The following is a 15,934-nucleotide window of genomic DNA, read 5'->3' on the forward strand; positions in this document are numbered from 1 at the left end:
CGAAAAAAAAAATACAAATAATAAAATGTAAATAAATCATAATAAAAGCATTAAAAATGGAAAATAATAAAAACTAATTAAAAATTAACAAAAATAATAATAGTATCTCAATGAAACTAAAATAACACTTCTAAGTATTACGAAATTCATCAGAACAGTATCAAATGTCCGAGAGCTAGTAAACAGTGCCATCTAGAGAAGAAAATGTCAATGACATGCAACTTTTTTTATACATACAAGTACAGTTTATAGAAAGACCAAAAACCCAATAAAAGTATCATAAAAGTGGTGTGTTGTATAATAAGTATTACATTATCTTGTATTAGTGTTCAATGTAACTTAAGACACAATGCTTTTCTATGACTTCACACACACACACACACACACAAAAACATGATATACGGTAAGCGCACAAGTCATCTCTTGAAATCAAGTCACAACTGAAAGATACAAAACGTACAAAACGGGACAAATAAACGTACAAGGGGGATTGTAATTACCTAACATTAAGGAACTTGGCTTCCACAGGTTTGGAACTATTCCTTTAATTTAAAATAAATACAGTAATCCATGAAAACAAAGCTTCTATTTAAAAAAAAAAAAAAGAACAAAAAACATTTATTGCGAATACATTTAATGAAATGTGGAGTCCATGTTACAAAACCCTTTACACAAAAACTGGATAATTTAAATGTCTTATAAGTATTTTTACACACAAGCATCAACAAATTCCTTCATAGGAAACTGAACATACTTTCCCACAACTATGTGATCTGATTACTAGTATATGTGCTGTTTTCAACTGACTAACCATCTATCCCACACACTTGGCCCATTGTTAATTAGTTATCTGTATCCCCTGTAATAGTTAAAAATATATATATACTAACATGCTAAGCGTTGGTTTTCTCCACCCAACACCAGGCTGGGTCAAGATTGTGCATGAAAATGCATTGGGCACCAGAGACTTAGTATAAAACCTACACGCGGTCCAAGGCTGCTTCGTTTCAGCTACAATCACGTTCGTCTAGATTCAGGAAGCCTTTGACATTGTAAATAAAAATAAAAAAAAAATAATAAAAATGATAATTTTGTAAAAAATGTATAGTCAAATGGCATTTTCTTAATAGAAAATATGTTTTATGCAGTTCGGATGCCAGCCAACCTTAGATACCAAAACGTTCAAGTGAACATGTTTTTACCATGAAAATGACCTGGATTTCCAGCCCAAATAAATAGTTCATTGTTTTTTAGCAGCTACATTTCCAGTTCAGCATAAGGTAGAATGGTAAAAATGTATGTTGTACATAAATAAAACTGGAAAAAAACAAACAAACAAACAAAAAACTTGGGAGGTTTGATTTTCTTTAAAATGAATAAACCATTAAAATGATATTACAAAAAAAATGCCAGATGAAAAATACAAAAGAGAAGTTCTACATTCACAACCGACTTGAATAGAAACTAAATCGACAACAAAAATAACACTGATATATTTTGCTTTACCTCCAAGAGCATACTTAAAACCGTGAGAAAAAAAAAAAGAACCAGAAAAACATCCGTTTGCAGTGAGGTATTTGCTTCTGGTCTAGCAAGGCTACTGAAAAAACTTTAGCCCTGCCACCAGGAAGAACTTTTCCAGGAAAATCTCAGAGTCCAGGACGGCGATGTGGGCTGCCCGGCCAATCAGGGAGTTGGCGGTGTTGGGCAGCGCATGGATGACATCGTAACGCACCAGGGTACAGTCTTTCTTCTGAAGCACAGGAAGTAGAAGGTTCTCGATCATCTCAGCATACACGGGACCTGATCACACAAGATGATAAAGATTTATAAAAAGGAGAGAGAAAAGGAGAGAAATATGTTGTCAGACGCAGTGAAATTCAATTAAAATACTAAAAGCTTGGACATTGTCCCTAAGACCTCGATCCTTGCTTAAAAAAAAATAAAAAATAAACTCCTGACCCTAAACATTTTAAGTAAATAGAGGGTAAATAAATGGTTTTTAAAACTACTGTTCCTTTAATTCTCACCAGTCTGTTTGTCCTTTAAGGCTGTTTTGCACATCTCGATTCGAGCAGAGTGATAGGGGACATATCTGTCCTGAAGAGACCCCACCAGCACCACGTTCTTAAAGAACTGAAGACCTGAAACAGAGTTTGAGGGTTTGGAAACGGAGAAACCCAAACTAACATCAGCTTGGTGGAAGCATAATAACGTCACACTCACCTGCTTTCTTGCTTAGCTTATAGAGGAAGGTCTGGCGTGGGTCAGAGTGGTCGCGACAGGTCAGCTGCAGCAGAGAGCCAGATTTCTTCCACTTCTGCATAAACCACAACCCTGACGCAGAGGAAAAATGAGAAAGTGGTTCCTAAAAGCGGTTTAAAAGAAATAGCTCATAAATGACTGTCTTCAGAAAACTGCTGAGTTGATGCGGATGGGTTACCGGTATTGACGAGGGCTGAGCTGTTGTACAGAGTGCCGAGATGTGGCCCAGACAGAGATAGAAATGTGTGCAGTCTGCTGAGATAACACTTAAACCTGGGCCTCGTCAGCACTGAGCGTACAATCAGATTTCCCAGAGAATGACCCACAAAACTGTCAAAGACAACATGGCAATTCTGTCATTCCGAGGCAAGATGTGTTTTAGCTTTGACAAGCTCGTATTTTTCAACTCCGATTTATCAACAAGGTCAAATTAAAATTCAATTAGTAGAGTGATACTGTGATGCTTTTTTTTACTTTCTCATATATTTGAGTTTGAGGAAAAGGTCTTACCTTATCTTGGAAACCGTGAGGTTGTAGATTTGTATGTACTGCACAATTTCGTCCAAAAGTCTGTCAGTCATGGACTCAAAATCAGCAAATGTGTCATTCTTGAATAACCAAAGAAATTGGTTTTTATCATTTATCAACTCTTTATCAGTGATTTTACATATACTTCATACATACAGTACACACACACACACTTCATTAATTCTAGAAAGTGCCCTAAACCCAGTGCTTGTTCATGGGACTGTTCTGCAGCTTACCTGATTGCGTTCTGACATAAGGAAATCTATACGAGCTCCAGGCAAACCGAGCTCCAGATAAGTCTTCACTAGACGCAGATCTGCACTGTTACCTAAAGAAATCGTTTTAATCGTTATAAAATAATCTGAATCTGTAGATCGGGACTCAGTTATAAATAGTATATACCGATATCTAGAGATGCTTACCATCCAGACCATGTACACACACTATTAGATGTATGCCCTCGTCACAGTTTTCATCCTCGTCCATGCTGAAATATGGCACAGTGGACGCCAGATCTGCCACCTCACTGTACAGGAAGCCTGGTAAATTAAGTTGCTTCAAATCCTCTTTTGCTTGGGCAAACCTAAAGATTCAAAGACACATTCAAAATGTGAGACAAAACCGGAATCTACTCTCAAGTATTTGTTCTTGTATCTACAATGTGCAGTTTCAATGTATTATGCATAAGCAAAATTAAGCTTTTAATGCTGCTTTCTTTAATATAGTTCTAACAATGTCTTAATGTAGTAACAGGATCCAAACTTAAACGCAACGTGAAACAGCATTTGCAATATCTTTTAAATCTACTGTTATTTGCCATTATTGAAGTAACATTTATTATATTAATTTGCATTAAATTACTGCAAAATATTTAGAAAAATTTTAATAAAAGATGCCATTACCTGGGGGAGTAGCCTAAACAATCCCTAAAGCTATATGGCTGTTGTTTCACATTAAAATGAATATGAACATCAATATAATAGACAGAGTGTAGTCTCAGCCATGGACCGTTTGCTAAACGTCTGATGCATATAGGACACAAAAGTGGAAACACTTCAGAAGTGTCGAAGTCGTTACGGTTGAATTCTAAAAGGATTTCCCCGAGACATGTGCCACATTCTGTAACGTTATGCCTGGAAACAAAGATACTGTGACGCCAAACCCTCTCACGAAAGAAGAAAGCCGCCGTATTTACAACGGTGACGATGAGCGCTTATCAGGATCAGCTAAACACTGAAGTTTCAAAAGTATGTGAAATATTTAAAGTTCAAAGCATAGCATCTTTAAAATACGTTCTAGATCTTTACACACCGATATGGTATTTCCATGACTCGAAATGTGACGATGAATGAAACAAACTGTAATTGGTTGTTGCACATGTCGGTCAAAAAGCCTCAGGCCGGTGACACACTGGATGCGTGGCGCAAGCGTCTCAGCCGCGTGGCGGCTCCCATGTTAACAGGTTAGAGCATACAGACCGCCTGCGTGAGACGCGCGTCTCAGGCGCGGCTCGAGCCGCGCGGCAAAACGCTTGCTTGCTAGAAATAGAACCGACGCCTATTTTTACCGCGACACGCGCGCGTGTTGGAAGCTTTTCCAGGCAAAATATAATAGGAAAATGTGTTTAAATGTCATTTTGTACACAAATACATATGAATTCCTGATATTTTGATATTTGAAAGTCTATAGGTTGACATAAATTCAGATATAAATGTAAAAAAAAATAATAATAATAATTATCGATTTTCAAATATTGCACCCGTCAAACATAATCTATTTCGCCGTCAATACTTTTGACAGTGTCCTTTATCAGTAGGCGTAGGTGTAGGTCTGTAAAAAAAAAGTATATATTGTTGTAATGAAGACATGAGCCTGGTCTGTCAACGGTCTCCCTCTACAGCAGCAGCGCGCCAGCGCCGCGTCAGGCACGCTTCTGGTGTGTAAAGACACAGAATCCGCCACGCTTCTGGGACGCTTCAGACACGCGGCGCTCACGCCATGCAGCCAGTATGTCACCGGCCTCATAGGCAGCCCTTGGCCAATGAAAGCTGCCATGAATTCAAGACCTTCAGTCTGAAGGTCTGGCTATGCGAGAACTATATATATTTTTTCAGTAAGGATGCATTAATGTAATCAAAAGTGACATTTAAGACATTTATAACATTAATGTTAAAAAATAAAGTTAAAGTTTTTAATTTAAAAATGCAGTCCCTTTGAACCTTTATTCATCAAACAATCCTGAAAATTTGTCTCGCAGTGGAAAAACAAATGGCAATATTTTCTTTTTCATTTCCCATGCATGACAAACTTCAAAAAGGAAGGGAAAAAAGAAAACTCACGCTGTCATCTGAGCAGTGGGAGCGATCTTGTACCAGCAGAGGTCATTGCTGGATGGTGCTGGTCCAGGAGGCAGTGTCTGCAGGCTGGCTGAGGGGGTGTAGGTTTCCTGGAGCTGTTCCAATCCCAGTTGATTATAAAAAAGGGTCTTTCCCTCTGCTCCCCCATCCTCACACCTTCCTTCCTCCTCTGGGAGTCCATTAACATAAACCAACCCATCGGTCTCCTCGTAGAAACCGTTCTCAATCATCTCATGATCCTGCTCCTCCTCTTCATCCTCTTTGTCAGGAGCATTTGTGCAAGTCTGGATCCCCAGCGTTACAGCTGCAGTCTCCAGTGGGCTGATCTCAGATATATCAGTGCTGGAACGTGAGCCAAAGTAGTTCTCCACAAAGCCTTTCTTCACCAGGTCCGTGCTGCTGGTGACCGATGTACTGGATTGGGCAGTCGTCTGAGGCTCACTACATGCTTCTGGCCCTGAAGCTGCACCACCTGGAAGATCGGTCCCACTAGCTCCTGACGGCCTGTCAGGAGCATTATTTTCACAGCGGGACTGGGTAGCAGAGTCCTCATCTCCTTGACTGATGGAAGCTTTTTGTGGAGTCAAAACTCTAGAGCTCGATAACACGAGGTTGTGAGATTCTCCTGAAAATATGAGGCTCTGTTCCTGCACCAGGATGCTGGACTTTCTGCTAGTGACCTCCGTCTCCACCTCATCATCCGAGGGGAGTGAATTAATGGAGGTGAGGGAAGACTGGACTCCACTAATGCCGCTGGTGCTCTCTGGATTCACACCCTCTAATGCTGTGGCTCCCCTGGAGGCAGGGCTAAGAGGAGATGGTCTCTGGTGGGCACTTGGTAGAATCGGCTCTGTTGGCGGCTCCAGGCTAGTAGAAGCAAAAGGAGAAGGAGAGAATGGGGCTAGCTGTGTTGCAGAGCTGGGCTCGCTTTCGATTCCTGAGTCTGAGAGCCTGGAGGAGCCATGAGGAACACAATCACTCCTCAACACAGCTCCACAAGCTCCGATGAACATGGCACCGTCCCCAACTCGACTCTTGAACTCTGGAACATCCGTCTTGGCGGTTGGATCCGAGTGGTGCGGTAAGAGAATGGTGACCTTTTCACCCTGGTAGGGGTCCTTGTCGCTCGGCTTTACATCTATATGTCTGAGCCCAGCAGGTGGATGTGTCAAATCAATTCTGGCAGCTGCGCTTTGTGTGGCTTCTGCTCCAGTACCAGCCTGGGGCCTAGCCTGCATTTGCAAACTCAAAAGATTGGAAAAGCTGTCGCTCTGGATACCGACGTTGCCTTGAATGTCACTTGTATTTGGAGCACAATGTGTGGTTGCAGTTTCATTCTGGAAGATGTATTTGCCTATGTCATCGAGCTCGCCTTTTGGAGTGCACTGAGTGTCTACTTCTTTGGACTTGGTGGTTGGTTCACCATGAGGAACCTTCAAGTTCTTGTAGCCTGTGAGGATCACTGAGTCTTTGGAGCTTTGCCTGATCAGCTTCTTTGAATTTTCAGTCTTGGCGTTCTTCTTCAGCTTGATAGATTTGGCTTTGGATTTGAGGGGAGGCTCATTTTGCTCAGGCCAAGCCGTGGCGAGGGCAGTTTGCTGCTTATCTGGGTACGGACCAAGGCCTCCCAATCCACTAGCAATAGAGTCCTTTGAGTTGGACCTGTCTGCTTTAGTGGACACAGAGCCACTCCTGTTGTTGTGGAGACCAAGCCATGGACCATCGCGATCTTCAGGGTAGAAAAAATATGGTAAGTAGTCATTTAACAGACTATTTATCCAAAGGCTGGAACAAATCTTTTTTATATGAGCTGATGGATAAAATGATAATCAAAGATGAGGAGCCGTTATACACACCTTCGGTAACCGATTCCAAATATCTGTCCTCAAAGATGATTGGTAGGGAGTTCACATCACCATCAAGATCTGCACATTCAACAGGAAGTGGTGGCAAGGACAAGAAGTAGGAGGAGTTCTTAATAGCTGTGGTCATCTGCTGGTGACTGTGAGCACTGTTAAATTAAGTAGTTCATTTGAATTATAATGAGTATTCACATCTTTTCTGTGCGCAAAATAACTACATCACAGAAATTATATTTTAAGACGTACTGTAGTTCCTGGTAGGCTAGTGCACTCTGTCTTGGGTGTTCAAGACAAAAGAAAGCTTCTGCAAATCTTTGCACCTAAAAATTATAAATACAACATACATAAAGCCAGAAATATACTATGCACAAACACCTCCAACTATGCAGCATCAATTTCATGTATCTTTGCATTACAAAATGTGTCAGAATGTAGTGCCCGTTTCACAACTAAAGCTTGAGATTTGCGTCAGTGTAACTTCATCTTCACTGCAGCTGCAGACCAGTGAGAGTATTCACACAGGAAACACGTGTACAGCATCACAGTAACTGCTCCAAAGCTACACATTTCTTTACAGAGATAACTATACATTTGTTTTAGAAGTTGGTCAGTTACAAACTTGAAAGTTTGTTTGTTGATACATATGTAAATGGTAAACAATAAAAACAGCTCTGATCATGTCTTTTCAGTCAGATTTTGATATAGAACGTGCTGCTTACGTCGCTTATTCTGTGCATTTTTAGCACTTTTTTGTGTGAAATCACATTTATTTTGTCCATCAACAGTGCGCGATCACTTTAATTGAACTTGAGCAGCAAATATAGATTAGGTCCCAAAATCATCACTTCAGTGCTGCTCACATGATGCTCCTGCTTGACGCTCGCGTGCTGCTCCGATTAAAGTATGCAAGTAGAATTTGCAATGGTAATAAGAAATCTCAGAGAACTCACCCGTAATGTATGGTGCTCCTGAGCCAACAGCTCAGAGACACGCTCATTCAGGGACACCACTTCCAGGAAATTCCCCCACAATGCCATGAGCAGAGAGCATAGCTGCGCCAAATTCATGTTCACCAGTTCAGCCAACTCATCTGGGCTCTCTCCCCTCTGCTACAAGATCACATACACAAAGAGCCATATATTTAAGAACTAGAACTCCAAGGCACTCGAAATGTATAGTGAAAAGTAAAAAAGCCTTTATTGCATCACTGGCTTCATACGTTAAAACTCTTTTGGTGAGAGGTACATCTACGCGTTGCGGCTACATGTGTCCTTTGTACATTAAATAACCAAGCTGTAATGACCTGAATAAGTCATTATTCACTACTTGAATAATTCAGTGAATTAAACACTTTAAAAAATGTGATGCATAACCAAAACACATTATTCACAATAAGTTCATGATATGTCTGGAATTGATAAAAAAACACACACACACACACACACACACACACACACACACACACACACACTTTAGATTATTTAATACTTCAGGTAAAATAAATGTAAAGAAATATTTTTCTAAACAAAAAACATCTTCACAAAACATGTAAAATAGAACATATTATAAAAGAAATAAATGATTAAACTCTTATTGGATTATTCACTTTCCAAACTTTTGGATAATAACAACTTATATATGACCATGTTGCATCACTGATAAAAAAAGGAAAAATAACAAAATCCCGTTTTTTTCAGATGTTGCCAGACGGTAAAAGCACCCTCTAATAAAGTTTGTGTTTACTTGTTTGGGACACATCCTGCTCAGTTTTTTTCCATTTCTTTTGCATTAAATGATTTTCAACTATGACATACCTTGACTTGTTCACAAAGCTCATCAAGCCGGGCCTCCACATCAAGTTCCTCTAATGAAAGAAAAGAAAAGAGAAGTTCAAATATTGTTCCAACAGGAGCAGCATAGAGTGAATGAGAGAGAAGGGTCTGTCTGAAGAGCCTGTGATTGACAGCACATGAGAGGGATCTAGAGGATCAACAGCACAGGAAGTAGGAGTCAGAGGACACAGAATACCAGCAAATTTCAAGCAATAAGACTGATCCCAAGTCAACCTGAGATACTACTAAAGGAAAGTAGGACTAAGTTGATCTAAAAGGTCCCTCACTGAAGGACACTTGCCATTGACAAACATCCACGTTAGGGGAAACGGAAGAAAGAAAGAAAGAGAGCTAAAAAAAAAAAAAAAAAAAGTCACGAATGAAAGGCAAGAGGTATGTGGAGCTATTTTGAGGGTCGGTTTTGAAGGGACATACCTATGTAGACGTGACTTTGGCCTCGAGGGTAAGGTCTTCTGAGAACTCGTTCATAAAGGACCTGCATGCTGGGCTTGGCTAGTGGTGGGATTGCACATATAGGCACGTTTAAAACTTTCACTCTCACCTTTAGCTGTTTGAGCTCAAAATGAACCCTCAAATACATGCAAGTTCAGTCACTGTCAGAAGCAGCAAGGGGTGAGTAGTTTAGCTTTGAATGAGTAAGTGAGGGCTTACAGCGAAAGTTCTGGAGGGAAAGTCGTATTAAAGACTAGTTCTGAGGTGCAAACACACAAAAACAGGAGATAAAAGCATCCGCATGCTGATACATACTATACATAAGAACGAGGCATACAATATGCAGGTAAATAACAGCAGGTCTCCAAAAGTCTCTAAAAAGTTATTCAAGTGAATGAGTGGATTAGTGTGAGTGAGTATTCAGTGATCTGATGGGCTATGATAATATAAAAACATATATATTAATATGTGAAAGCAAATGAGCCAATGCATTTACAGTAAAAACAAATATATATAACAGAATGAGGAAGGAAATATGCAAAAATATATATATTATGAAAAAATATATAACAAAATAACATAAAACATAAATATATACATTTTTAAATGTAATCAACAATCACATATAATTTGAAAGAAAATAAATCACAAAATTCGCAAAAATTCAAAAACTATTTTTCGCCCTAATAAGATCTTCTAAATATTCTCCCTAAATTCTCCACACCAATTTCCTGTAGTCTTTTGGTCATTTGTGGACATTTTTTAATGCTCACCAAGGCTGCATTTTTTTTTTAAAACGACACCCTTCAAAACTAATTTAAGCAAAACAATCAGCTACAAAAATGCTTTATACAGGGTCAATAATTGAAGTGCAGTGTAAAAATAAATAATTTTAGCCTTCCAACTCATTTGGAAACAAGACTTTTATTTTTTTCAGCCCTGATGGACTACATACCTAGCTCTATGCGCTGAGATGCGGGCAGATTCTTGGTCAGGGAGGTTAAATAGCAGAACAGACCCTGATATGCACGCAGCAAGTTGGCACACATGTTCTGGTGAAGGCTGAAGGCATGCTGTAGGCACTGATCCGATACCAGGAAGGTTTTGCCCTGCAAATCACGAAAGGGATCTTAATGCATCACTGAACGTTGTGTGAACTGCAAGAGCATTAAGAGTTTTTGCACTTTCATAATAACCAATTCCCCTCAGTGATAGAATCTTTTACATTCGAGAAAAGTTTTGTATTTAATAAAGCTATAAAAGTGAACTCTAGAGCTCACTATGGTCCAATGGAATTTCTGTAATGCAAATGTTACATCATCTCATTTACAGTAACAGCTCAAGCCTTTCAGTTACATGATGTGTATTTACGGACAGATTTAAAGCTCTCACTGGTATGAGAAAATCACTGCGTCTGTACTTTGCTTAGCAGATGCAATGTCAGCAAAGTGTTTTAGACTAACTGTAATAAAATGAAAAATACACATTAGTCATTTAGCTAAAAAAAATAAAAACACTAAATAGAGAGCATACCTATTATTTATGTGTGTAGACATTTTAGCTCTCTTGCACATTAGATGTTGTACTGGTTTTAGTAAGGATATTTGTGTGTGTGTGTGTGTGCATGTATTCTTACATCTGGGGACAGCTGCTTGACGTAGGTGTTACTGAACACCACACACTCCAGCGTTGGGATGAGAGAGTCTTTGCTTTGTGCCGGAGCATTCCGATTCAGCCAGGTGCTTTTGACTGGCCGTGGGAAACTGAGGGGACAAACACGGACAGTCAAATACAGTACACACATTTCTGCTGCTTTTAAAATAAAAGCACAATTTTGATAATTTGCACCATTTGAATGTATTTGCCCCTTTATTGTAAAGGCTTTTTATGTGTTTGTCTGTCCTGAGAAGCACATCTCACAACTCTATAGAACTCAATCTACTGTCTTCGCATGTGACATATTCAAAATGACTATTATGTTCAGTATGTCCAGTTCTCAGTGTACTTCTGACCTGATTAGAGGTTGATGCAGAGCCACCAGTGATGCGTGGATAGTGGCAGAGATGACAGACAGATGGAAATAGTCAAACATGACGTTGACGTGCTGATGGATGCCTCTGTGAAGGCTAAAGTGCAAATGCAGCATTCGACTGCTGATGCTCTGGAGAGGACTCTGGTCCTCGGGCCTGAACCCAGACAAATACAAACACTGTGAATCATGTGAAACAACTGTTTTAGGTAATAGTTTTTGTTTGTTCAAATCCCAAACTCTAAATATGAGCTATAGCAAAATCTTCATTAAATGTTATAGGATAATCTCTATAAAAAAAACATTCAGTTATTCTTCTACATACGAGTAGTCGCCATCGGTGAAGAACAGGTCCAACGACATCTGAAAGTCCATTTCATTTAAGGTCTCTTCCACCTGCAGGGGAAGAAAATACTATCACCACCATCGCTAGTGATGCATACAGAGGCAGATTTTATCACTGAACCCTTAGTGTGCATGTTGTTTGAGTCATGAGATTGGCTCACCCTCTTTGCATCTAGCAGCATCATCACTTTGAATACGAGGACATCGTTGACTACAATTTCCTCGTTTTTATAAAGGATCTGAAAGGTTTTGCTGCAGACCACATCATCTTGAACTGATGCTGGGAAAGCCAGATCTGAACCTGTGGGATGATAACATATTAGAAGGGCATTACAAAGCACAGAAATACAGGTGCTACTCTTCCATGTAAAACTATATAAAATCAATTAACCCGCACAATGATTGAATGGAAATAACTGCTGTTATTCCTTAAAATTTAAATTGTTCTGTTCTCAGAAAATCTTTCCGCCTTGTTGTATTTCTCGCATAGTGCGAAAAAGTGCACCAACAATGTGTTTGTGCATCTTGCATCTAACTGTTATCAATGTGAACCAACATTCTTTTCAAATGTAAAGCTAATAGATAAAATTTAAACAAACATCCATCATACAGACTGCCCTGATACTTCTACGAGAAATCCCTGGACAGATAATAAAGCTTCTCAACACAGGGAAAGACATTACAAACTCAAACACAGAGTCTGTTAAAGTGCAGGCAAAGATTCTTTCAACCCACTGTCAAACACTGTAGGCCCTGAGGTGAATGTTGATGTAATATTAAGAGAGCCGTAGGCTAAATTTGTGAGTAAGATGATTATCTCTCATAACTGAAGATAATCTGCATTCTTTTGAAATACACAGCCTGAAGAAACCTCTAAGGAGGTAAAACTAATAATTTACCTGGCTGACACATTTTATTTGTCTTTAGTAATGCAGATTCAGCACACTCACATTAATGGCAAAATGAAATGAGACATAAGTAAAAATCTAATTGACCAAACAATGATCCAGAACACATACATACATTAAAACTAAGACTGACATTGCAAACTGCTAGCAGCATAGTTTCTAGCTTAATGTTTTTTTGGTCCCTTGATTTATATTTCTATGGCATCTTGACATGACATGTTCGTTTGAGATGGATGAGTGATTTTACCTGTGGGATGCAGCAGACTGGCTTCCACCCTCTGCGGGATCCGTGGGGGCACTTTCATACTGGCTCGGATCTGATAAAACCTGTCACCACATGCAAGAAAACAAAGAGTGTTCAAAATAAGCTTAAGAATTCAAGCAAAGCATTATACATGTTTAAAAATGTATACCTACTTTTTAACTATTAAAAAACACAAAATTAAATACTAGATTTTATTATGGACTGAAATGCAGATCTAAAATACCCTTTTTTGATGCCTTGAATGATTTAGTGATGCAAAAAAAAAAAAGAAAGACTGTCAGACTCTGAATATATTAAATACAGAAAATACTGATACAGTTTTCAACAGAAAAGTGCAGTTTATGAACCAATAACACAAACAAACCTCTTGAAACCAAATTGTTTCTGCATTGTATTTTAAAGGGGGGGTGAAATGCTCGTTTTCACTCAATATCCTGTTAATCTTGAGTACCTATAGAGTAGTACTGCATCCTTCATAAATATATTTATAAGAGAAAGATAGTCTGTACCGATTTTTCCCGGAAAAACACGAGCGCCTAGAGGCGTGAAGTGTGGGCAGAGCTAAAGAATCACGAGCGCCAGTAGGCTTTTGTGTTGAGAGCGTTTGGAAGCTGTGACACAGATCCAGAGGCTGAAATTTAACAAGAGCAGCATCAGCAACGACGTCTCTATGTGGTATGTACTGAAACTGTATATATTTGCTTAGCGGTTTTGGAAAATGACTAAGTTCCACTTTATGTCGTCGTTTTTTTTTTTTTTTTTTTTTTAGGCTGTACATGTGGAAAGTGCAGTTTGATGACAACATCGCATGTTGTTTACTTGATGTGCTTACGCGCTGATAGCGAAGTTAACAACACAGAGATATTTGAAGCAGTTTTACTCACCGCATGCGGTTCCAACACACGAGCGTGACCCTTTTTCGTTGGGACTGCATTATCCTTAAGAAATAAGCGATGTGCAATCCGAAATGCAGGGAACAAACAAAAACACTTGCACAACTCCGTTGATGCTCTGTAAAAATAAACTCCATCCACTGGTCCCTTAATGCTGTTTCTCTTTTGGTAATCTGTGCAGGGTTGTCTTGCCCTGGCAACCAAAACACACTTCTTTTGTGACTTTTCGCGACGCTCTCGCTCTGATCAGGCTGTGCTCAGCCTCTCAGTGCTCTGCTATACGGGAGCGCGCGCTCTTCCGGCAGACGTGCCCTTAAGACCCATATAGGGAAATTCCGCTCCATCTAACGTCACACTGAGCCATACTCGAAAAAAACTTTCCGAAACTTGTGAAAAACCGGAAGAGGTTTTTTTTTGGAACAAAAATACTCCTTCAAACGTACAACTTAATTTTTGAAACTTTGTCCATGTTTAGCATGGGAATCCAACTCTTTAACAGTGTAAAAAACTCAGTATGCATGAAATAGCATTTCACCCCCCCTTTAAAAGAAACCGGTCAGCTTTTCTTCTTTCTGTGGTTCTTAGAATGGAAAAAGCCACTATGACTGTCAAATACATCTCACACCCTCTCAGTTCCTCATTTCTACTCATCAGAGCTCGGTTGAATAATCGGGACACACGGAGCATATCAGAAAGCTCCTGAACGTGGCTTGTATCCACACAGCTCGTGTTTATTTCCTGTTCTCCATCTTCCCATGCATTTGCAATTAAAGAGGAAGTTCAGGCAACCAAAATAGAGCTGCAATTATCCTTCTGATAATAATATCATGACACCAAAAGCACACAGAGGCACTTATGTGGAAGCGAGGAGATAGGTAAGAATATAACCAACTGGCCGGAAAACAGATCTGAGAACAGGAACAAACAACCAGTCCCTTGCAGGAGCTGAAGAGGAGAATGACGGTTGCATTATGCTTCCTGTCAAACAACTGAGCAAACCCAATGGCTTGCTGTTTTTAGTTAGACCCACAGCGACAATGTCAGCAGATGTGGAATGTTAACCTGAGCTTGCAAACTGCTGTGTTGACACCAAACAACCCTACTGAGGCAATGACAATAAACACATTATAGAGTTTCTTCCTTTGCTCTGAAAATGGACTCTTTAGACATTTACATTGCGACATAGAAAGTGTGATGCTACATAAACTTATGACTAACTTAAAGAGATAGTTCACCTAAGAATGAAAATTCTGTTATCATTTACTCACCTGTATTTTAAATAATGTCGGTAATCAAACATTTTTGATTCCCACTGACCATATAATATTTTTTTTTTCCATCTAATGGAAGGAAATGGGAACTGAGACTGTTTGGGTATCAACAATCTACAAAATATCTTTTTTTTTCTTCAGAACATAAAAGAAAGTCATACAAGTTTGGAATGAAAGGACGGTAAGCAAATGATGACTATTTTTATTTTTGGTTAACTATCCTTTAAACTATTTTTATAACAAATAACAAATTTTTGCTTTGGATATCCAGCAAAAAGAACTGTATATATCATTGTGACTTAACTCTTACCCCGTGCTGAATAAAACTGTGGCTTTTCATAGTGAACAATAGCCTCTAGAGATCACGTTACAAGAATGGGCCATTAGGCTCTTGTGTGTTGAAATGCCCATGTTTCAAAGCTTAGCATAAGACTAGGAGAGATTAGGTTTAGGAAATACCTGAATAGCATGCTGGGTCATTTCAGTTCTTTGGCACTATCTGCAGTTACCCTCAATTTGTCATGTCATCCTCACATTAAATATGAATATGCATTCAGTTTGTCTAGATGATCTAATACATTAGTGAAGCTCATACATAAGTGCATCCTTAATTGCTTGAAACTGCTTACCCAAAGCCAACCATCCTGCACCAGAATGTCTTTGATTCGCTCATATCACTTACAACAAACAGGTTAAGACTTAAAGGTTATCATTATCAAGTTGACAAATTAAAGGGTCACTGGCGAATTCTAGTCACCAATTTGCAACACACAATTGAAATCTGGATGGGGAACTGTTTTCCTTCATACAATATTCTCAACCTCACATATGCAGATATCGAAATGACTGGACTTTGCCCATGAAATTTCACCAAGCAAGCCACAGTACCTTTATACTGCACCATATTGTACATATTCCAATTGCCA

General features: G+C 39.2%; 1 protein-coding gene across 2 annotated transcripts; it reads right to left on the reverse strand.

Moving 5' to 3' along the window:
• Positions 1-222: 222 nt before the first annotated feature.
• LOC113069327 (protein FAM135A-like) lies at positions 223-12,936 on the reverse strand. 2 transcript variants are annotated; one of them, XM_026242330.1, is made up of 18 exons: positions 12,827-12,936; positions 11,833-11,972; positions 11,652-11,722; positions 11,310-11,483; positions 10,934-11,060; positions 10,253-10,406; positions 8,827-8,876; positions 7,963-8,121; positions 7,259-7,332; positions 7,007-7,161; positions 5,133-6,879; positions 3,216-3,376; positions 3,030-3,121; positions 2,776-2,873; positions 2,444-2,595; positions 2,227-2,337; positions 2,031-2,144; positions 223-1,803 (listed from the first exon to the last, which is right to left on the reverse strand). In XM_026242330.1, the coding sequence occupies exons 1-18, from the start codon at positions 12,882-12,884 to the stop codon at positions 1,598-1,600; spliced, it is 3,843 nt and encodes a 1,280-aa protein (XP_026098115.1). In that variant the 5' UTR covers positions 12,885-12,936; the 3' UTR covers positions 223-1,597. The 2 variants fall into 2 exon arrangements, with proteins under 2 accessions (XP_026098115.1, XP_026098116.1); XM_026242331.1 differs by lacking the exons at positions 10,253-10,406; positions 10,934-11,060; positions 11,310-11,483; ... (1 more) ...; positions 11,833-11,972; positions 12,827-12,936 and adding an exon at positions 9,280-9,745.
• Between the last annotated feature and the right edge of the window lie 2,998 nt (positions 12,937-15,934).

Source organism: Carassius auratus, unplaced genomic scaffold (genome assembly GCF_003368295.1).
Source record: "Carassius auratus strain Wakin unplaced genomic scaffold, ASM336829v1 scaf_tig00001420, whole genome shotgun sequence".
Classification (NCBI taxonomy): domain Eukaryota; kingdom Metazoa; phylum Chordata; class Actinopteri; order Cypriniformes; family Cyprinidae; genus Carassius; species Carassius auratus.